At 51.6% G+C, this 23,902-nt stretch overlaps 1 protein-coding gene across 1 annotated transcript in view; it reads right to left on the bottom strand.

The window, feature by feature from the left end:
• The window catches only part of Tgm2 (transglutaminase 2), a 29,026-nt gene extending 9,639 nt beyond the window's left edge, over positions 1–19,387 (bottom strand). The window contains exons 1-9 of the mRNA XM_027421252.2: positions 19,231–19,387; positions 18,163–18,342; positions 13,368–13,610; positions 8,202–8,320; positions 6,427–6,555; positions 5,345–5,522; positions 3,157–3,292; positions 2,088–2,191; positions 437–679 (exon numbers count right to left, since the gene is read on the bottom strand). Of these exons, the coding sequence (XP_027277053.1) occupies positions 437–679; positions 2,088–2,191; positions 3,157–3,292; positions 5,345–5,522; positions 6,427–6,555; positions 8,202–8,320; positions 13,368–13,610; positions 18,163–18,342; positions 19,231–19,240 (1,342 nt within the window). The 5' untranslated portion in view covers positions 19,241–19,387. The remainder of the gene's footprint in view (positions 1–436; positions 680–2,087; positions 2,192–3,156; positions 3,293–5,344; positions 5,523–6,426; positions 6,556–8,201; positions 8,321–13,367; positions 13,611–18,162; positions 18,343–19,230) is intronic.
• Positions 19,388–23,902: the final 4,515 nt, after the last annotated feature.

Raw genomic sequence — 23,902 nt, 5'->3', positions numbered from 1 at the left:
TGGCAGCTCACAACCGTCTGTAACTCCAGTTCTGGGGAGCCGGGACCCTCATACAGACATACATGTAGGCAAAACACCAATGCATATGAAACAAAAATAAACAAATCATTTAGAAAAAGAGATAAAGGGCCTCACTGTGTTAAGTCTTGAACTCAGGATTTTCCTGTCTTAGCTTCCCAAGTAGCTGGGATTACAGGCATGCACCCGTGTGTACATGCTCAGATGAAATCTTTTTGTTGAATGATTTTCTAAACAAACAACCTTTTACTACTATGCTTCAGTGTCTACACCTGCTCTTGAGGAGTTTCTTAAGATAGACCACAACATGTGGGTCACTGACATACATAGGTTGCCAAATGTGACACACAAGGCTGACGGGCAAATGAGCTGCTCATCTGCAAGGCTAGGTTGAAGGCTCGAGGGTGTGGATGCCTACCTTCTGGGTACTTGTAGGTGTGGGTGATGTCCTCCCGCTCATCACGGCCCACACTCTTCGTGCTGATCTTCTGCCCCACAATCAAGGAGCGGTTGATGGATTTGTGAACTGATCCATCTTCCTGCCGGATCCAGTCCACCACATCAGCGTTGACCTCGGCAAACACAAAGGGTGCGTCGTACTTGGTGCTCAGGTCACCCTCCTTGATGGCCCGCACTGAGACTGGGCCACAGCAGTATGTCCCTGTTTGCGATAAGAGGGAGGAATGGGCAGAGCTACACAGAGGGTGACACCAGACCCGTCCACGATTGTCCCACATGCAACAGAAGCTCCCAGGACCAGACAACTCTTTGACCAGGGAAGCCATTCCCAGAATGCACCAGGACACAGACTCTAGAACCAGATGTTGGCATTCAAGTCTGAGCTTGGCCTGCTGTTATCTGTGTGACTTTGAGAAAGCCAGTCACTTCTCCAAACTGCATTTCACTGTGGAGTTGTATCTGCACCCACCAAATGATGGTCCATGAACCACAGAGGTAAAGTTCTCTGTCTAAAACTCCACAGTCTTGGCTAAGTCAAAGAGAAATGTACCTATCCCAGGGCATCTTAACAACCCCAGGATGCCAGGTCTTGCTTCCACCAACTGGGCATGTTGAGTGGAGATTAATGCCTATGACAGCTTAGTCTCAGTCAATACTGAATGTGGGACCTGGGTTTACCAAGGTAAAGCTGTCCACACCTACAGTGTTAGGGGCCAGAGATGGGTGGGGATATTCTGGCATGTCCCAAGATGGGACATTGTCACAGCAAATGAAAATGAAACTCACAGGAATGTCACCCTGGGATACAGACGAGACTACAAAGAGGCCACCCAACACTGTCACTCTTCACCAACTTCACAGTCCCTGCCCAGCTTCCAACAGTGACAATAGATGTAGAAAAATGACATCTCTAACTTACTGAGCTTTGGCAGCTTGTCCTCTAATGGCAAAATAAAGTGACAAGGCACAGGGGCACTTACAACTGCCACTAATAAGAACCAGAGACATTTCTCATCACCTTGCAGTTGTTACAGATAGCAGGGGCTGTCACATACTCTGGCCCCAGGACTAGAACTTGCTCTGTAAGGATCAAGCGTTGCTTATGCCATAAAGGGTTTTTTTCCCAGATCTTTCTAAGAATGTTGATGCTCTTTGGATCCCCATGCCTTGGGTTCTGTGCATTTAAAAAATATTCCAAGGGGATGTCTATGCACTTTGTCAGACCTTGCCTTGGTGCTGTCTGTCTGTCTGTCTGTCTGTCTGTCTGCCTCTCTCTCTCTCTTTCTCTCTCTCTCTCTCTCTCTCTCTCTCTCTCTCTCTCTCTCTCTCTCTCTCACACACACACACACACACACATATCACATTTGGAATTGCTGGAATCAATTGATGATGCTATTTTGGGGAGGGTGAAGATGTTACTTTTCTTTGTGCTTGTTTATACTTTCCCTCCTGTACAAGGAGCATGCTGCACTTCTAAATGATAAAGAAGTACACTATGAACACTGATGAAGTGCTGCCATGCCGTTGCTGGCCTCAGGTTGGCGTCTCAGCCCCACCATGCTGCAGCTCCTCCACCTAGCTTCCCTCTAGGGAATGCTGTCCCTACTCACCTTCGCTCTTCTCCTGCGGTGTGGGGTCAATGGCCTGCCACCCCTCATAGCCTGGCTCTAGGTCCGGCCTGGTCATCCAGGACTCTACCCAGCAGTGGAAGTTCCTAGTTGGGGACAGAGTCAGAAGACAGTGTTTTTGGTCATTCCCTACAGATCCTACTCATCATGGCCTATGGGAAACCAGGAAGTCCTGAGCCCACCTCTCTGGCCTCTCCAGGAGCTGTCTCAGTAGTGAGTTTCTTAGTGGGGACTCCTTGTCCTCTGACCTTCCACAATCTCTGGAGCCCTTTGGTCTCACTAACCTCTCCTTCCTTGGCTCTAGCTCCTATCCTGCCCTAACTCCCTGCCTGGTCCAGGCCCCCTCTCTACCTCCTGAGCACCCCAGCCCCAGCTCCCTGCTCCAGCCCGGGTCTTTGGGGATGTCTCAGTCCTCTCCCACTCTGAAGCTGAGAGTAGTCCTGGAAGCCAGCCAGGATCCCAACTCACATTCCAGACCCCTGTTAGGATTCAGGCATTATGCTGTCCTGCCCCCATCACCTTGCAAGATGTATTCAGGCAAGTACCCTGGCCAGCTCAGGGTTCTATGGCTGCTATGTCACTACATAGTCTGCACACAGGTGCAAAGGTTTCTTTAAGAGGCAAGCTCCACCCACCTCCTTGCTCTCCAACATCCCTCTGAGGAGGAAGACAGATCTCTGTTCTGTCTCTCCCCCCTCTCTTTTCTCTCTGTCCCTCTCTCTTTATCTTTTTCTTCTCTCTTTTCCACCACTCCCTTCCCTTCCCAATAAAACTTCCTTCTCCTGTATGTTCTGCCTGACAGCATGTTTGTCCTCTGCCATGGGATCCACCACAGTCCCACTTTGTGCTGTATTTATAACACCCCCCAGCCCCTCCCGTTCCTCCTGCCATCCCTTCCAGGGCCGTCTTTGGTAGGATTTCTGCCTCTCAGCCTCCATCCAGCCCAGTTCCCCTGTCCATTCCTGCTCAGCCATCGAGGTCCAGTTCAACGGTGGCCTATCCTAGGAAGCTTCGCAGGTTTCCCCTCCTGGTCTCACTGCAGGCCCCTCACCAGATCATCTCGCTCTTGTTGCTTTCCAGCTCCCCGAACTCATTACGGAAGTACTCGATGAGCAGGTTGCTGTTCTGGTCGTGGGCTGAGTTGTAGTTGGTCACCACTCTGGTAGGGATGCCAAGGCACCGGAGCACTGGAGATTGGGCAGTGGGGAGATGAAGAAAGGCCCACATTGTTGCTGAGGCTCTGAACAAAGCTGCCCTGCCCAGGCCTCCATAGGGACTGAACAGATGGTGAGATTATGCACCAGTCATGATTGCCTGGCAATGATGCCTACCTGGCTGGTCACCCCATGCCCACTGTGTTCCTCTTTCATCACTCTAAAATACAAATAAAACCTTCAGTGGCTCCCCATAGCACTGACATTAAAGCCAGATCTCTGCTGTGGCCCCTGATTCCTCATCTCCTCCAGCCACACTGACCTCTAGTACCCTAGTACTAGTACTCTAGCCTGGAAGCCCTGGGAGCAAAGGGCAGGTGATGAGGGAGGTCAGAACCGGTCAGGAACAGCAGGGCAGAGCAAGGTGTTGGGTAGGCTAAGCTCAACTCTGCAGGCTCATCACAAAGAGGAGGGCAAGAATTGTGAATGCCTCCCTCCACTTTAATTTCTTTTGAGACAGAGTCTCATGTAACCCTGGTTGGCCTAGCTATGTAGTCAAGGATGACTTTGAACTCTTGAACATTGAATTTCTGTTCCTGATCCTCCTGCCTCCATCTCCTGTGTTCTGAGATTGTGGGGCATTTGTTATAACATCTGTTTATGGGGTGGTGGGGTTCAAACCAGGGCCTTGTATATGCTAGGTAAGCACTCTACCAACTCTTTGCAAGGACCTTGGGCCCACTAGGCAATCAGGGTAACCCTGAGACATACCTAGCCCTTGCTGTTAAAGGGACAGATTCCGGGAATGGGAAAAGGAAAGTAAATGTTTGAAAAATAAAGCCAGATAAGAGTTCACAGTAAACAATAGCCGTGGGACTTGTGTTATACTTTTCGTTTCGATTGACTTTGAATCTTTGAAGGGGGAGGTTGGGCGTGGCCTTTGCCCTTTGCCCTACATAGGCCTGTGAAAGAGCTTCCCAGATGGCCTGGCTTCTGGCCAGTAGACACAGAGGTGTTTGGAGGGGGAGGGACAGCAGTGACCGCTACCTCTTGCCTGATTCCTGAGCCTCAGCTGAAGCTGGTGGAAGCCCTAGGCCTTGTTCCGTATGCAGTGAACCTCCAGGTACAGACAGGAGGCTCTGTGTTGCCTGGTTGCTGCCATAGAGTCAGTACCCTTCCTGTCCCCAGGACAGTGTTCTGAGAGACCTCATCACCACAGACTATGGACTTGGGGCTTCCCCAGAGTCATACATTCTGGTTCAGGGTCAGACTGTGCCCTAAGCCAGCTGTGTGATCCTGGGCAAGTCACTTCCTCTCTTTGAGCTCACATTTCCCATTGGGGAAGAGGCACTTATAATAGCATCTTGCTAGGATGTGGTGATTCAGAGAAGGAGTGGGTGTGGCAGGCCCTTCTGCCTCATGCCCAGAGCAGCACTGGGAAGTACTATGGGGCAGCCAGTGTGTCACATGTCCTCCAAGGCAAACATCAGTGTGGTTAGTGTTGCTGAGGGCCAGGCACTGATAAAATGCCCAGGGAGCAACCAAGATGCCTTGGGGCCTTTGATGCCCTGGGTCCCCAGTCCAAGCCATTCTTGCCTCTGTTGAGTGGCACTGTCCCACGCCTCAGGGCTCCCTGTGTCTATTTTTCAGGTGGGGAAACTGAGGCTTAGAGCCACCGATTCTCTGCCACAAAATCTACCTAGAGACTGGACAGTTAGACTAAGCATTACTCCCTGGGTCTCTGAGCTGCTGACTTGACTGAGTGTTTCCCTATCTCTTTACATACTAGCCTAGAAGGTGGCCACAGCCAGAGATAAAGGCACCTAGGTGGGAGGCTGGGGTAAGGGATCTCTCCAGGAGACTTCAGGAGGTCCCTTGGAGGGAAGGTGTAGGCTCTAGAAAAAAGGGTCAGGGTGTGGTATCCATGAGAAGAAGAGAGGCAGGAAAAGAACCAGCTAGTTGCCATATATTGTCTAGGCCACATGGTATTGTAATGGCAGAAACAGTACTGAAATCGGGTCTCCCTGGGTCCCCATGGGCTACTGGAGGCTGAGACTGGTCCCAGACGACCCAGCCACAACTCACCTGTGCAGGCTACAGCTGCAAACACCCAGCATTGCCCGTATTTGACTTGCTGACAGCCATGCTCCTTCCACCGCCTCAGGATGTCCACGCTGCCAATCCAGGCCATGGGGCTGACACCATCCCCATAATTGTTGTCCCATCGGCCCAGAAGTACACCCTGGTCATCATTGCAGTTGACCTGCAATCAACAGAGCATCATGGGAGGCAGAGCCTGGGCCGAGGTGGAGGGTAGGTCAGGAGGAGTAGGTACACAGCAAGGGATCAAAGCCAAACCATCCTAGGATGAGGGAGTGCAGATACAGTGTACCACGGTGCGACAGACGGATGTCAGGGAGGCCTCAGGAGACAGAGGAAGGCAGACCCCTAGCAAAGCCATGGCCAAGAATTTGATTCAGGGCCGGAACCCGCTCTGTGAATCCAGGGTCACTCAAAAGTGGCATGGTGTGATTTAAGTTTTCCAAACACCCATGCTGGCCTCACATATTTCCCAAACATCCACTATTTCCAGAATAGAATCTAACCTTTGGTCGTGGACCATATGGCCTTGGATGCTCTGACCCTGTCCACCCAGCTCTTTCTGGACCCACCCACTCCCCTTGTTCACTCTGCTCCGGCCTCTCCTCAGGCCCTCAGCACAGGTTGTGCATCTTTTCCTTCTAGTCAGCTCTGAGGACCACACCTGAGGGAAGCCCCTCAGCCCCTCCCTGTGGTGGGACTCTGTGCTCAGCTGCTCACGCACCCTGTCCCCCCAGCACACGCATGATTGAGTGATGCCTGTGCACTCATTCCTCAATCCACTAGGGTCTGTGTCCTCCCACCCACTAGAAGACAGTACTATGGGATTTGGGATCATATATGCTTTAGATTCAGCTCTACCCTAGTGCCCAGGACATTAGTGGCCATTGGTCAATATTTGCTAGGTGAAATGGCTAAATGAGTTGTATTGGGAACCTTGTTTGTGTAAAGCTTTCTAAACTTATTTGCTGAGACCTACCTCTGCCCCAAGTCCTCATCATCCCCAACAAAGAGCATAGCCTCATCACCCCAGAAGGGAACAGCCTGTTGGAGCCCCCCACACTCACCATGCCACTCACCACCCGGCCCACATAGATGGGACTGCGGCGGCGGGAGCAGTCCCGGGCACTGTCCTTCAGGAACTTGGGGTTCACATCCAAGAGCATCAGACAGATGTCTAGGATTCCATCTTCGAACTGTGTCCAAGCAAACAACAGAAAAGGAAGTTGGGATGCCAGCCTCTCCAGGAAGCTGTCCTATACCTCCATAGCTGTGGGAGCCACAACTCCATCTTGCTAGTAGATGGAGTCCAGCTGGTCCTGGGCATCCCCAGGATACCAGCTGCTGAAGGCCAAGGAGGGATCAGTGTGACATCTGGGGGACATGGGTGTGAAGGGGGGGGCATGCCCATGTGACCCCTCAAGGGTTCTCCTTCCTGCCTCTGCTCCTCATCTTGTGCTGTTCTGGATCAAGCCTTGTTCCATGCTACACAACAGCCCTCTAGGACTTGCTGAAGTTCCCTACTGTAACTCCCATCAGCCACATTTACAACCAGGACTTTTCCCATGTGAGCTCACCTTTTGGGGTTCCTTTACCTACAATGGATATAAGTTTTCCCACCTCTGGAGTTTTCCCCACAGAGCTAGCCTCTTGTATGACAAACTCTTACTTGCTCTTCAAAGCCCAGGTCAAATGCTTCCTACTTCTAGAAGCCCTCCCAGATCACCACGGGCAATGAGGCTTCCTCTCTGTTAAGTCTCTGCAAAGTAGAACCTTGAAGGTCAAAGCAGGGACGTGGCCCTGTTTCGCAGAAGAGGATGCAAAGCCCTGGGAGCTGAGACTGATTTGTGGGTGAGGTTTATGCGTCATGGAGACACGGCTCACTCACTCCCACAGCCAGGCTGCCTGGTAGGATCTCTGTGGCTATGATCCCTCAGGAGGAAGCTGTGGTCAGAGTGACCCCGAGGCATACGGGAAGGCCTTGCTCCACCCAAGGAGGGTCTGAACACCAGACTCTGACCAGAGGCTGCAGGGCAGGTAGAGGGACATCTCAAGATGAGCTGCATCCTAGCTGACCCCCAGTGAGCCAGCGGCCGGATGTCATGGTTCTGCTTTCTAAGTTTTCTCTACAGGATCTCTTCTGGGAGTCTGGGTAATGAAGGAAATGAGATCTGAGTTTTGCAGAACCAGCCCTGGCTGGGAACTGGAAACAACAGTAGTAGCCAGCTAGCTGACTGAGTCCAGCCCAGCCAGGATGCTATAGCTTTCTGTGGCTGGTCTCGATTTGTAAGAAGCTATGACCTGACAATGGTCATTACTTTCAGCCGCTTATGTGATAGGCTTGTTTGTTACTGAGCAGTGGCTGATACAAACACATGTTCTCTGGACAGCAACATCAGCAACCCTGGGAAAGCCTTGAGAAGGTACACGCCAGCCCTACCCAGATTGCCTAATCAAAAGCTAGGGGTGTGGCTTGGTCACCTGTGTCTTCAGGTATCCCAGAGAGGTTACTATCACCCACTTCCTGACACAGGCTGAGCACACACTGAATATCCACTGAGTGTCATCGCTATATCAAGGGGCCTTCACTGCCCCTCCTCCAAGAACGCCAGCTGGCTTCATTGCTCCACAGACTCTCCTCATCCTTCCCTCACCCTGAGCCCAGGGATGCTGACTCTGCTGTGTGACCTTAGGCAAGCCTTAGACCACTCTGGGCCTACAGCTACATGGACAACCTGCATTTCTAACAGGATGGGGTGGGTGACTCTAACCCCCTCACATTTTGAAATCTCAGGCACCTCAGACACAGGCCAGTCACCAAAAGGGACAGGCACTGCCCTACCTGCCCAAAGTTCCAAGGCACACTCTTGATGAACTTGACGGAGCCCTGGTAGATGAAACCCTGTTGGGTAAGGACATATTCCCGTCGCTGCTCCTCCGAGTCCAGGTATACATCATCCGCTGTGGACAGAAGCAAGGAGGCTCAGCTTGAGTCGACAAGTCAGGGGTCTTGCAACATGGCATCTGGAGGCTAATTCCCTAGTCCAAGCCTCTCTCAATTAGAGAAACTCATTGTTTAGGGGCAAGGCTGCCATACTTACACTTCCCAGCATGCCCAGAGCTGTGATGAAAGCAGAACACATGAACCCATTTACTCTGCCCATCTTAAACAAGGCTCAGAAATGTTTCACAGCTGAGAAAGCTAACATCCAAATAAGTGATGGGGGGGGGGGGGCTGGACTAGGAAGTCTTTGGTCCTGATGCTCTTTTGTTGTTTTGTTTTTTGAGACAGGGTTTCTCTGCTTAACCTGCTGTTCTGGAACTCGCTCTGTAGACCAGGCTGGCCTCCTGCCTCTGCCTCCCGAGTGCTGGGATTAGAGGCGTGCATCACCACTGCCCAGCTCTGACACTCATTTTCAATGTGACTGGGTCTGTGAGCCCATCTCAGCACCACTTGGTGCTGCCTGAAAGTGAAAGGTATGGCAGACGTGGCCTGCTGGGAACAGAGCCCTAAACCAGCAGGGAAGAAGGTACCAGAGCCAGAAAGATACCATGGAAGGGTCACCACTGTCCTAGGGAGGCAGAGCCTGATCAGCTTTGGGGTCAGGGATGCTCCATGAGACATGGCTAAGGAGGCTGGAAGATGACAGCATGAGTTGAGGACACATGTCAAGGCTTTGGCCCAGAGAAGGTGTGGGTTGCAGTGTTCCCCATGACTAGAGGGGAGGAAATAGGGCCAATGAGGCTGAGGCTTAGTGGTCAGGCTGGCTTTATGATGTCTGCTCCATGGACAGGGAGCTTGAGGCTGGGAGGAGAAACCCAGGACCCCGTGATTCTGATGAAACCCTATCCTGGGTGTCTATTTTCTTGAATTCCTCCCCCATCACAGAGAAAATTTAACTATGCTTGATGTCTTGATATCACACAATGAAACGATTCACTTAAACAACAAATGTTTTTAAAGGCAAGGTCTCATGGATCCCAGGTTGACTTCAAACTCCCTATGTAGCTAAAGGTGACTTTGCATTTCTGATCCTCCTGTTTCTGTCTCTTGAGTGCCAACATCACAAGTGTGTGTTACCTTGTCTCGCTTCTGTGGTGCTAGGATTCAAACTAGGGCTTCGTGTATGTTAGGCTAATATCTTACCAACTGAGGTGAATCCCCAGCACCACCACCCCCTCCTGCTTTAAAGAAATTAAAGTATCTTCATCATGTCAAAAAAAAAAAAAAAAAAAGGCAAACCCCAGTCCCTGCTGAACCTGCTGGGGAAAAGGGCTCCAGGGGCTACTGCGAGGCAAGGTTAGACCACCAGCGAGATCTATGTAGTGCCCAGCACCTCGGCATTGCAGGGAGGGAGGTGAGTGGGATGGGCACTCTGGGCACATTGCTCTTTGGCTCCAGAGCTGGAACTTTAAATTACTGAGCTCTGTGCAGAGTGAAGGAGGGAGAGTAAAAGGGAAAGTAAAATTCAGGGTTGCCACATGGAGTGTGGTTAGCACGAGTGGTACTGGGACCATGGCTCTGACTTCTGGTAAATTTGAGTACACTGGGGACATGAAGCCATACGCATGCTGTGGCCTTAGATCCAGGGCAGGGGCACCCGTTTACAGGAAGAACCAGCCCTTTCCCATCCATCCTTGAAAATTCCCCCATAGCTGTCCCCACCCGAGTCCAACTTCCTGCCTCCTCCAGACCCTGCAATGTGGATCACCTTAGTCATTCATTGTACTGCTTGGCTAAGACCCACTCCAACCCTCAGGGCAGGGTGAGGGCGGAGCCAGAGGAAGGGGGACATCCCCAGGAGCTGTCCTCTCCCTGCCCTGAACTCTAAAACCCTGTGGGTTGGCAAAAGTTCTTCCTCCACCCAAACAAACTGTAGTTTGTCTCAGCAAAGTCACCTTTGTTCCAAACACCACTGCATTGTATGCTCTGCGAGACACCCCACAGACCACTGGGGATGACCTCAGGACCATTAATAGGGCACCGAGCAGACACAGTCTGTGTTGGCAAGGTCCAAGGTGTTTGAACTATTGGAAAGACTGTGTAGCTATGTTCAGAGAACTGTGCACAGATCTGAAGATGACTGCAGGAAAACCCAGATTTTAGCCGATTGGACCCAGGCCTTCAAGAGCTACATCCCCAGCCTTCTCTTTTTATTTTGAGACCAAGATGCCCAGTCTGGCCTTGAACTCACAATCCTTCTGCCTCAGATTTCAAGTATGAGGCTCATAGGCCCGCAATACCAGGCCTGGCCTTTCATGTTTGATAGAGGACATCTTGGAAATAGCAATTTATTCAGGTGTGAATGGACAGAGCTAAGATTAACCTAAATCAGCAGACAACAGAGTCCCTGGAGTAGTGTGTGTGTGTGTGTGTGTGTGTGTGTGTGTGTGTGAGAGAGAGAGAGAGAGAGAGAGAGAGAGAGAGAGAGAGAGAGAGAGCATGTGTGTGAGTGTGTGTGTGTGTGAAAGAGTGAATGTGTGTCAGTGTGAGAGATCATGTGTGTACATGTGAGTGTGTGAGTATGCATGTGTGTGAGTGTGAGAGAGCATGTGTGTGAGTGTGTGTGTGAGACAACATTGTGTGTGTGAGTGTGAGAGAGCATGTGTGTGAGTGTGAGTGTGTGAGTATGCATGTGTGTGAGTGTGTATGTGTGTGAGTGTGTGAGTATGCATGTGTGTGAGTGTGTATGTGTGTGTGAGAGAGAGAGACAACATTGTGTGTGTGAGTGTGAGTGTGTGAGTATGCATGTGTGTGAGTGTGTATGTGTGTGAGTGTGTGAGTATGCATGTGTGTGAGTGTGTAAGTGTGTATGTGTGTGTGTATGTGTGTGTGAGAGAGAGAGACAACATTGTGTGTGTGAGTGTGTATGTGTGTGAGTGTGTATGTGGGTGTGAGTGTGAGAGAGCATGTGTGTGAGTGTGTGTGTGAGACAACATTGTGTGTGTGAGTGTGAGAGAGCATGTGTGTGAGTGTGAGTGTGTGAGTATGCATGTGTGTGAGTGTGTATGTGTGTGAGTGTGTGAGTATGCATGTGTGTGAGTGTGTATGTGTGTGTGAGAGAGAGAGACAACATTGTGTGTGTGTGAGTGTGAGTGTGTGAGTATGCATGTGTGTGAGTGTGTATGTGTGTGAGTGTGTGAGTATGCATGTGTGTGAGTGTGTAAGTGTGTATGTGTGTGTGTATGTGTGTGTGAGAGAGAGAGACAAACATTGTGTGTGTGAGTATGCATGTGTGTGAGTGTGTATGTGTGTGAGTGTGTGAGTATGCATGTGTGTGAGTGTGTGTGAGTGAGTATGTGTGTGAGTGTGTGAGTATGCATGTGTGTGAGTGTGTATGTGTGTATGTGTGTGTGTATGTGTGTGTGTGAGAGAGACAACATTGTGTGTGTGTGAGTGTGAGTGTGTGAGTATGCATGTGTGTGTGAGTGTGTATGTGTGTGAGTGTGTATGTGGGTGTGAGTGTGAGAGAGCATGTGTGTGCATGTGAGTGTGTGAGTGTGTGAGTGTGTGTGAGCGTGTGTGGGTGGGTGTATGGGTGTTTGGCTGGCGAAGATGTATGTGCACCACCAAGGAAGTCAGAAGAGCCATCAGATCTCCTGGAACTGGAGTTACAGATGGTTGTTATCCACTGTGTGAGTGCTGGGACTCAAACCCTGATCCTTTGGAAAACTAGCCAGTGCTTTTAACCACTTAGCCATCTCTCCAGCCTCACAAAGTGGAGTGGGGGTTGGGGGGCGGGGACTATATTTTTACCTGAGTGTAGAAGTAGGAGGATCAGAAGTTCAAGACCATTCTCAGCTACAGTGAGTTGGAGGCTAACCTGAATTACATGAGACCCTGCCTCAGAAAATCAATAAATAGAATAAAAAATAAAAAAAGGCTGTTCTGGCATCTGTTAGAACTAGAAAAGCCAAAGTAGGCACAGCAGAAGAATTTTAAAAGCCTCCCTATCAAATATGCCATAAAATTTCCCAAAATAGAGAAGGAAAGAAAACAAGTAATGACCCAGAGGAAGAGGTTGCCTAATAGCAGAGAGGCCAGACTTGGGGCCTTGCCTGGAAGGCTGCTGGATTCCCAAACTGGACGGCCTGAGGGTCTTCTCCTGCCTCACTGTGTCAGAGCGAGAAGGAAACCATTGAGATAGGGGAACTGAGGCTGGCTGGCCTGGGCTTTTCCCAGCTCTCCTCTCTCACTTCCTCTTTGCCACTGTCCCCGGCTGACTGAAGGAGCTTCTAAGAGTCACTTCACTTCTCTGAGTCTCAGTTTCCTGTCTGGGCAACAAGGATACTGGCAGCTGTGTAAGGTCATAGCTGAGTAGTAGCCAGACTCAAGTCCTGCTGTGCCTCACTCGGTTTCCCATCCTGGTGCCAACCTGGATGAGTTTAAACCAGGGCCTTGTGAATACAATGAGCACCGTGTCTGGCACTGGCCATAAGCTGGGGGTACCTCTCCCCTAATGGAGATTCGTGAACCACACACCACCTTGTGCCCCCGAGGTTCTTGCATTGCAATGGTATTAGGAGAAGGGACTGGTGAATGAACTCCTGTCCCTAGCCGAGGACTAGGTTAGTTACCTTGAGGTTGGGGTGGCTATAGAAGAGTTCAATCCTCTCTCCCTCTCTCTCCACGGGATGCTTTTTGTCATGTTGGGTCACAATAAGGAGGCCCTCACTGGATGTGACCCACAATCTTGATCTTGTACCTCCTGATCCCCAGAATATAAGCCATGCTTATAAGTGGTCTATGGGATTCTGTCACAGCAGCCAAATGGATTCAGACACCTGGTTCCTAGTGCTGTAGGAACTCATGGGCCCCAGACCTGGACTGCATCCTTTGGTACTGGATGAGTCACCTGGCTTCCTGTCTGTAAATTGGGATGCTAAAAGAATCCTTAGTTTGAGGTTGGACAGGAGCTGACCTATAGCCCCACCCAAGCAATCCTCTTTGTAGCTTCTTCTATTGGTTCCCGCCACTCCCATCCCCCTGAGATGGAAAACGGCTCACCTGGGCACCAGGCATTGAAGAGCAGGATGAAATGGCCCAGAACGTAGCTGGAGCCTTGGTAGCCAGAAGAGACCTCCAGGCTGAGGCGGTACTGGCCGACAGGAGCATTGGCTGGGGTGCAGAGCTGCAGCGCGAGGACATTGTCCTGTTGGTCCAGCACGGAGGCTGTCCAGGATCCCTCCTGCACATCGTCAGACAGTGGGAAGCGGACCTTGGTCCCTGTCTCTTCACTGGGAGCTGGGCCTGCAGAGGGGAGATGGCACAACCGTGAATGAGAAGGGCTGGCAGGACACTGTCCAGGCTAGGCGCCCAGGCCTGGGGTCAAGGCCCAGTTCCACCTCCAGCCACTGGAGGAACTCTGCCAAGAGGCTCCACCCTTCTCAACCTGTTTTCTCATTGGCAAAGTAGGCATTGCAAGCCCACTTGAACAGACATAGGACCATGATGGGTCTACAACCAGAGAGTCCCCAGAAAGGACAGTACAACTTGGGAGAACTGAGGTTATCCACCTCAGATCTGAGGTGATGTTAGACAGGTTCAGCTTGCCTGTCTGTGACACCAGCAGGAATGAAGGCAGACATCGCCAAGGACCCTTGTTATGTCTGGATCCCTCTCCTGCACACCACTCTTCCCCTCCCAAGATAGCTGCACACTCTGAGACAGGAGCTGAACATCTGCGATCCTGGCTACAGGCTGGTAGGGGGCATTGGCCTACCAGGGACCCTCTGGCTTCGGGTTCAAATCTCATGAGCGGCACATGAGGACCATAACTTCCCTATAGCCCCGTACATCTTACACACAGCAATGATTCTTTGGGGTTCCCTTCAACTGCTAGAGAGTGGAGAAACGAGGCCCGGAGAGGAGGCTTTTGGGAGACCTTGGGTTTCTGGGGTCTTGAGGCCCTGGTACTGCCACACTACTTGATTTCCAAAGATGCTATTTCCTGATGGGTTGCAAAGGACCTGTGTCATGGTCTGCACAGACCTTTTCCAGGTAAGGGGTGGCCTGGCCCACACAGGCAGGCCTGAGTCACAAGAGGGCGGGGCTGGTCACTTTGGCCTTGGGCTGAGAGCAGAGAAACAGAGGAGCTTTCTGGCTAGCTGGGAGGCAGCCTGGAGGTTTATTTTTATTTCTCCACCCACCCCCTCCCTGTGGCTCTGCCATCCACCGCTGACAATATTGGGGCCTGCTCACTGAGGGGCTCCCTCCCAGCCTCCGCCCCTCCTCCCTGCCTGCCAGCACCACTGCACTCAGGCCCAAATATAACCGTGAACTAATAGGCATGACACAGGCCTCAAGAGGCTGCCTGGGTGCCAGGGGCTGAGGTGGAGGCATCCAAACCCTCCCTCCCTTCCAGAGTTGACATTTGGAAAGGAGCCAGCTAGCCTGGGACTCAAGAGAGCTACCCTGAGTTTAGTCCCCACCTCTACCCCAACCCAGCACTGTGCAATCTAAGCCAAGAACCCAGGCTTCTCTGACCCACAGTATCGTCATCTAAGAAACAGGCTTGGGCCACATGCCTCAGAAGTTCCAGTCTCAAGTTTGAAACTGGCTTGCAACCTTGTAGCAAGGGACTTGTTTCTATAAGCCAGAGTTGCACTGTTTGTGACATGGGGCTTTCCTCTGTCTATGAAATGAAGTCACTCCTTCTAAGGTTGCCAAGAAGCTTCAAGAAGGCAAGCCTGGCACACAGCAAGTACTCAGTAAACAGTTACTATGGCCTATTCTTCTCACTACTGTGTCCCGACACAGCTGGTGGGTTCAGGGAGGGCCCACGGAAAGCATTTAGAGCAGGGACATGCTCCTTCCAAAGGGATGCAAGGCATCTGAGTTCTCAGGCCAGAGAGAAGAAGGCTCTGAGGGCTGCGACACAAAACAGATGCTTTTAGCACAATGAAATAACTCCATGGCTGTGGGAACTGAGGTACAGGGAGTAAGGCTGGAGGAGTGGGTGGGGTGGGTCAGTGGCAGTTATGCTTGCAGCCCCAGCACAGCCTGACCACTGCCCTTCCCTACTCAGAAATGTCCCTGTTTGGATGATCAATTATCTGGTCACTCTGGTAACCTGCCTGGGTCAGGTCCCACTGGCACTGTCTCTGTTGACATACTATCCCTAGGGCAAGTCAGGAAACACACATCCTACCTCTCTATCCGGAACAGTCATACGCGTACTTGTGAATGTACACACACACACACACACACACACACACACACACACACACACACACACACACACCTTTCTTCCAACAGGGCTTGCTGGAGGACAGGTAAGGACACACTGTCCCCTGGTCCCACCACTGCTTTGTCATTGCAAAGTTCCTGGCTGTGATTCTACAAGGTAATCTTGGTGAGGTCAAAGGTTCCATGATGAGCACTTTAGATCCATGTAACTCTAGAGAACCAAGGGGTCTTGGCACTTTCCAGAGCATGATGACAGGCTAGGCTGGAGCAAGTGAGGCTTCTAGGGCAACACCTTCAATTAGCCTCACAACTGCTCCCTTCACCCCCTTGGGCTGGCCTCATCTCATGCCTCCACCCTCCAGAAGGGGAATGCTTCATCCTTTAACAAGGGTTGTTTGTTCACTGTGACCCAAGAGTGCTGCAGAGCCCACCAGACCCAAACTGCTTAGGGAAAAATAAACAGCTGGGGTGGGGCCCCAAATTCCTTCACTGAGTGGCCTCAGTTTCTCTGAAGTGCTAGGACCAGCTGAGCATAAATTACAGACTTCTAATGGAGAAGGAGGTCCCCAGCCAGGCTTGAGCTGGGCACTGACTCAAGCCTGGCCTGGAGGTAGGAGCCTGGCTTCCTAGTATTGTCCCTCAGGCTTCCCAGGCCCCTGGGAGGGTCTTGGATAGTGGACAAAGAAGCCATGACTGCCTACAGATGGAAGTGACCCACGGGGACTGGAGAACAGAGATTAGCTGCAGGGTTCAGGAGGTCAGCGTACCTCCCAGCACTGAATTCAGGATGCTAAGCACCTCTGCTACACTCCGCACACCGTGGAGATGGAGAAGGAAGAGTTTGTGTCTGGAAGGAGACAGAAAATGGGCGCTCACAGGCTGCTCAAGCTGACAGCTCAGGTGGACACTGGGTTAAGTGACAGAGAGCCTCAACTCACAGCTGGGTCAGGGACTGAAGCCTGCAATGCTTCTAACCATCTCGTGACCCACTGAGTGAGTTACTAGATCATCTAGCCTTACCTCAAGCTCCCTGTCTGTAAAATGGGAGCCCATTATGCTTCCACACTGGGGGCATTGGAGTGGGCACGTGCACGGTCCCACTCTGTGTGTCACCTTCCCAAGCATGATCCAGCCCTGCACAACTGCATGCTGCCAACCTTCTACCCCGCAGGGGCTGGAAGGCCAGATACTGGCTAGGACCCTTCAGTGGCTAGAAAGAGCCCTACAGGTTCTGGAGTGGGGTGACCTGGGCAATGGTTTCATCTGTGGATGAGGAGGGAGGTGGAAGGGATGGAGGGGATATCCTGGCAGCCTGCAAACCCCGAGATAAGCTTATCAAACGGCCCTTAGATAGAAAGACTTCAGCTGGGCTGGGTCGGCAGCTCCTGCCTGCCACTCTTTCTACCACCAACACCGGAGAAAGCTGGCCTTTAACACCCTTGGGCCAGAATCCCAGTCAGGTGACCCCTTGCTGACCCTAAGGGAGAGGTTCCTACCAGAAGCCAGACAACTGATTTGACACTCAAGGCCAGCTTCCTAGGAACAGTCAGCCAGAGAGATTGGGAACAGGATGGACAGGGTCCAACTCTCTTTGCCCATCCCAGGAGCCCCTGGAATGAGACAGCAGGCCATCTTACTTAACCCTCCAGTGTGAATTGCTGTTGAAACTTAGGCTCAGAGAAGCCAAGTGTCTTAATGTCACACAGTAGGTCAGCAGTCCACCCTACCTTTGATAGGACTCTTTCCCCACTACCCAGAACTGGTTTAAACCAGATCCCAGAGGCCTCGTGGGTTCTAGGAAACCCTGGTGAGAAAAGACAGAAAGTTGTTTGCTATGGGAAACATTATGCTGGATCACGCTGTGGAATAATCCTTTTGTTCACTGTGAAGGTGTGTTGCTCTCATTGTTAATAAAAAGTTGGTTGGCCAACAGTTAGGTAGCTTTTTCGGGGCAGAGAGAATGCTGGGAAGAAGGAGGCCAGAGTTGGAGGGATCAAAAGCCAGACTCGGAAGAAGCAACAGGGGGAAGTTCATAGATGAGGTAGACGAGCCTCGGGTGGCACACAGATGAATAGAAATGGGTTCGTTTAAGTTGTAAGAGCTGGCTGGAGACAAGCCTAAGCTATCAGTCAAGCATTTATAATTAGTAATAAGTCTCTGTGTGAAGCCGGGTGGTGGTGGCACACGCTTTTAATCCCAGCACTCTGGGGCAGAGGCAGAGGCAGACGCATCTCTGTGAGTTCAAGACCAGTCTGGTCTACAAGAGCTAGTTCCTGGACAGCTTCCAAAGCCACAGAGAAACCCTGTCTCGAGAAAAAAAAAAGTCTCTGTGTGGATATTAGGGAACTGGCTAGCAGGAAAGAAAAGTTACCTACAAAATTGTGATGAACCTTTAAGGCAGAAAGCTGTGGAAAGTGGCAACCCAGTATAAAGGCTTGGGTGACCTGTGGTGGCCACTCCACTCTCCATTCTGGGCCTCGTTTTCTGATCTGTAAAATGGGGCTAATGACAACTGAGATTCTCACAGGATGGGAGAGACTGTGAAAAGAGGTGGGAATTCATCTGTCCTGTGGCCTATCAAAAGCAGGACACAAAGGAGATCAAAGGTACCCACCTGTCACAGCACCAAATGTAAGGCTGTCCACACTGGCCTCATAGCCTCGGCCCACAAAGTAGAGCGTCAGCCGGAATCGCTGGCCACGACGAAGCACCAGCTTTTCATGGCATAGGTCGGCCGTGTGGTGGTCACGGCCATTGGCTTGTATCTCCAAGTCACACCTCTCCAGGAGCAGCTCTACAGAGAAAGAAACAGGGGACAGGCATGAGCCACTGTGGCATCTCTCAGAGAGCTGTGGTCTTCAGTGATACAATCCCACTCCCTGCATATGGGGGCTCTGTACCCCTGGGACCTTCCCTAGACTCTGGTGACACTCTTTTACCTCTATAAGGCACAGCCCTGACCTTTTCAAGCCCACAGTTTCCCATGGTCACAGGAGTCTGACAAGGCTAAATATCTCCAGTGCTTTCAATCACAAGGTCCTGCTTGCAACAGAAGGGGCCTCTGTGACATATCATAGCCTGTTGGGGTTTCAGAGAAAGGAGTGTCCAAGGCCGCATAGTAGGGCTAGTCCTTTCCACGCTTCTCGCCCTCGTGGGAGCACCAAGGCTGGCACTACTGCCCCCAACTTACAACAGGAAACACTGAGCTTCAACAGGTGGCCAAGGTCTGGGCTTAGAGAACATGAAGGCTCAAAGGGACTTGAGAGAACAGTGCCTGGCTTCCGAGGTGCCCCACTAAATGCTGGAATGTTCCTTCAACTTGAGACCACAGAATCAGCCAGGAAGGCTGCACCCCTCACCAGGCACCAAGGAGAACCAAGGACCCCATGCCTGCCAGCATCTCTGTACCTGACACATGGTAGGGACACAGTTCTAACTAGGTAGTCAAGGAAAGGTGACAGTACCTTACCCTTCCAGGGACACCTTCTGGTAGCATTTTCACCTCATTCAGGGGCAGGGCTAACAGCTGTGCCCCAGGATTGCGGGAAGGAAGGTAGGAAGGTCGTTGACAACTTAGAGCAAGCGAGGGCCCTCCCATTGGCCCACATGTTGTTCTCCTCTGGGGACTTGGAGACAGTCCAGTCTGCTCCCGACCTCACCACCCTGCTGCCCAGGCACTCACCCTCGGCCATGACCAGATTAGCGGCGACAGCTCAGACGCGGTGGGACACTCGGGGCGCGGACCACCAGCGCGGTGCTGCGGGCCAGCTGCCCGGCGCGAACTTATAGCCCATGGCCGGGCGGGCCCCAGCGGGGCGGGGCGGACACTCGGGGCAGTCACTTCGGAGACCAAGACGGCCAAGGGCACCCCCTGCCGGACACAGAGCGATCTTGGAACAGAACCCTGAACGGCGATATACACCCAAACCAGACCAGGGCCACTGAACACGCAATACACAGAAATGATTCACAGGCTAGATCAGTGGCCCAAAACACGCACCCCTTCACACACATATATGCTCATACCACACACCACACATACCACACACACAGATACACACATACTTACACACCACATGCATTTGCAAACGTGCATACACAACACATACACTTACACACACCACACACACATGCACATGGGGCAGGCACACACAACCAGACAGACAGACAGACATAGAGATCCATGCAGAATCCCACAAAATCCACTCACAATTTTGGAGACACAGTGATTAGATCACCCAGGATGCAGACACACCTAGACATGAGGCTGGGTTCCAACTAAGCCACATACAGCCCTCAAGTGAATCGGTATCTGGAGGTGGGAGCTTATAGACTCTTGGCAGACAGGGGCACAGGTACTGACTGGCTCGTGGACACCCACAGACACCCATACCCTTCCTGTCCCACCCAGTCACTCATTCCGTTAATCCCCCACCCACCCATTGCTCCCTCACCCACTCACCTATCCCCTTCTTTCCTCCTTCCCTGTGCTCCCCATGTTTGTAGCTAGCCCACTGTGAACTAAAGCAGGAAGAACCCCTTTCCAGGGACGGTACCTCTGCCCCTTACCATGGGCCAACTCCCATCCTAGCTCATCTGGTGACAGCCTGTTACAATCCTTTACCACTCCAAAGTCTGAGTGGGGAGGGGCTTCCTGAAGAGTCCTGTGGGTTCCCTCCAGCCCTTTTTCTGGAACACTTTACATGACTGGCCACTTTGGTCTGAGAGGACACCCTGGAGCTCTGTTTGAATGTCACTCTGGCAGCCAGAACTAACCCACACAGTTTTTGGGGGCTCTGGGTCACTCTGCTTTATGGTTGTTGTTATAGAATTGCTCCCTGTGGCTGGTGAAGGATCAGAGGGAAGAGTTGGTGAGTGACTGACAGCTAAGAGGCTAACCCTGAGTGCCCATTCTGGCCCTGACCGCTAGGAATTCAAGAAGGCATCTCACCTCTGGGGGCTTCCATTCTGTCTTGTGAAGAACAAGGGCAAGAATTCATTCCACACAAGTGGAATGGGGCTTAGCCAAAATGGCCAATACCTAAGGACTCTTAAGCCCAGGTTAGCCTAAGGGCCTGGTGTCCCCAGGGTGTCAGAAAGGCAGAGATGCCTCTGCTGACCTTTCTCATTCCAGGAGGGTACATTCTTCCCACCTTTGTCCCCACCCTAAGTACCTCAGAGGACAGGAATGCTGTGAAGTTGTCCAGCCCCTTACTACTCCTGCTGTAGGGCTCCCAACCAGCCCCTCTATGGCTGATGTGGAGGCCTGTCACCCTTGTCACCATAGTGCCCCTATTATTTTGGCAGCAGCCCCTGCTCCTGAAGTCCTGTCTGTGTTACTTCCACAGTGGTGTGGCTTAATCATTGTATCTCAAGTTCCCACCTGTAAGGTGGAGGCATGCATCATGTTGCCATGCAGGGTTTGAGAGGTCTGTGTGGGGTCAGACATTGACAGGACTAGGGCAAGGGTTAGTTAGCAGGCAGTGACTCACTGAGCAGATTGTGGGAGGACATCCCATCAGTTATTCCCGGTGCCTGCAAGGGACTCGGCATGAAACTGAAGACTTGCCCCTCACCCAGAAGCCAGCCCTGCATCCTTCCTCTGTCTTTTTCCACAGAACTATAGCCACTTGAGTGACTCAGAGCCTTGAGCCATACAGGGCTGGGATGGTTAAACCAGGACTGGCTTCAGGGAAGGTGGTAGGCAGGGGCCAAGGCAGAGCAGACCTAGAGACTTGGTTTCCAGTCCTATTACCAGGGTCCCTCGGCCACTCTGAGCTCTGAGCTTTCTTTCTTTTTAATAAAAATAGATATTTTTATTGTATGTGCATTGGTGTTTTGCCATGGATGTCAGGTCTCTGGAACTGGAGTTACAGACAGTTGTGAGCTGCCATGTAGGTGCTGGGAATTCAGAGGACCTCAGTCCTCTGAAAGAGCAGTCAGTGCTCTTAAACATTGAGCCATCTCTCCAGCCCCAAACTCTGAGCTCTGGTCCCTCCGTCTACGAGGTGGATGGGTCCCCAGCTGGGGGATTAGACATTGTCTGCCTGGTGTTGGTCACATACACACACAGAATCAGTAAACATCACCAATCACAAGGATCTGGTGCCTCCTCACAAAATGAGGCTCCCCAGGGATGGGAAGCAGGTCACAAATGCTGAACACTGTTTGCTGGGGGTGTTCCAAAGGGTTCCCTGTCCCCCAAGGCCTCTGTGTGTGTGCCTGGGTCAGAGTGCTGAGTCCTATAGCCCTGGGTACTTACTTGGTCTCTCATCTGAAGGGATGATTCAATCTCACAGTGGTGACAAAGGTGAGCTTTTGGGTGCTTGAATACTCCATTTATGGTCATGTGTCCTGTTGAAGCCTTGCTACATGCTTTTTGCCGTTTGTTAAATGAGGTAACAAAGGTCCAAAGAGGTGAAGTGACATGCCTGACTTCACACAGTCAAGAGCTCTAGATAAAAGACCTAGGCTGATTCTTCCAAGACTCAGGCTAGCTTTGTCTCCAGAAGCCCCAGGGAAGCCCTCAGGGGCCTGTGTCAGTCTAGTCTACAGCCCTCAGCAAGGGAGGCCCTCGGGGCTGTGGCTCATGCATCTGACCTATGGTCTGTCATATGCTCTGGGAGTCCAAAATGTCTGTGACGTTACAGAAAAAGGGATGAGTTGGGGAAAATAGCAAGGGAAGTCAGAGGGGAAGATTAAACTCAGAGATGGAGCAAAACCTGAAGTCACAGCATGACTGGGCTCCCAGACATTGTCTATTCCCATAGAGCAAAGGTCCCTGGGCCAGAGCTGACCGTGGGTTGCACGAAAGGGTGGGACAGGGATGGGGTACTAGGAAGCCTTCCGTCTTCTACCATACCAACTGTGACTAACAGGGATGAGCATATCTGGTGTGAGGCACCCGGGGCAGCGGGCCACTCCCCTGAGCTGAGATGATGGTGCAGTGGGGCCATTAGCATGGGGGATGTGTGGAAATGTCTAGAGGTAGCCAGACCCTGCAAGCCTTTGGGGCGGATGGCATGTCTAGGCTGCAGGGGAGGTGAAGGGTGGAGAATGGTGGTGCTCTGACTGAAGGCCACCAGCATTCCATCTAGAGGTCAGTGCTGAATGTCTTTGTCTGTCTACACCCTACCAGCACTGAGGTTACATAAGGTGTTTACCGTGGTATTCAGCTTGTATGTAATGCTCAGGTCCTCGTGCTTGCTTGGCAGATCCCGTACCAACTGAGATATGTTTCCGGCCTTCCTGTTTTCACTCTTCTCCTGTTCCTGTGTTAAAATCCTCCGGTAGGAGCATCTTAAGAGGAAGAGGGTTTACCTTAGCTCACAGTACAAGGTCATAATCCATCATTTCAGAGGAAGTTTGGAGTCAGCCGCTTGAAGCAGCTAACCATATTGCTGTCCATAGACAGGACAGGAAAGGAGAATGCGTGCTGCTATCTGTCCAACCCTTTCTCCACACAGTCCAGAGTCCCAGTCAAGGAATGGTGCTACCCACAGTGAGCAGACTTTCCCGTATCAGTTGACTGTGACAATCAAGGTACTACTGCCCACCCTCCCCTGCACAGGTATGCCCAGAGGTCCGTGTCCCCCATGATCCCAAATTCTGTCCAATGACAATTAGCAGTAAATGGCCTGCAGACCCTTTTAAGGCTTCAGCTAGCAGTGCCACAGTCCAGCAACAGGACCCAGGCTGAGAGCATGGCAGACCTAGCCCAGGTTCAGCTGGGCCAGCTACTTTCCATTGTGTCTTGGGTATGTCACAGGATCGCCAGTCTTAGAAGAGGAACTCAATGTTGCCAGCAGGACTTTCCCACAGGGCTGTCCACTCAGGTGCAGTTGGGATCTTGGTTCATACAGAAAAGAATCCCAGGGCTACCCAGAATGAAGCCAAGTTGAGGTTTATTAAGAAAGGATCTGGGGAGCTGGAGAGATACCTTAGCGAGTAAGGGAACTTACTGTTCTAGCAAAGGCCCTGAGTTCAGTTCCCAACACCCACAAGGCAGCTCACCATCTGCAACTCCAAGGGTTCTAACACCCTCTCCGGGCCTCCACGGGCACTGAATACATGTGGTTCACATACATACAGGCAAAACATCCAAACATAAAGTAAAAATATCCTTTAAAAAAGAGAAGCATCACCAGGCATGGTGGCACACACCTTTAATACCAGCACTTAGGAGGCAAAGTCAGGCAGTTCTTTGTGAGTTCGAGGACAGTCTGGTCTACAAAGTGAGTTCCAGGACAACCAGGGCTGTTATACAGAGAAAACTTGTCTTAAAAAATAAGAAGATTTGGTGGACTTTGCAGAGCCCCCGTTGAGGGCCCTACCCTGCCTGGGGTAGGTGGTAG

The sequence above is a fragment of the Cricetulus griseus genome, chromosome 6, assembly GCF_003668045.3.
Source record: "Cricetulus griseus strain 17A/GY chromosome 6, alternate assembly CriGri-PICRH-1.0, whole genome shotgun sequence".
Taxonomy (NCBI): domain Eukaryota; kingdom Metazoa; phylum Chordata; class Mammalia; order Rodentia; family Cricetidae; genus Cricetulus; species Cricetulus griseus.
Note: the sequence above shows the minus strand (reverse complement) of the source record. Positions and strands in the feature narration are given on the sequence as shown.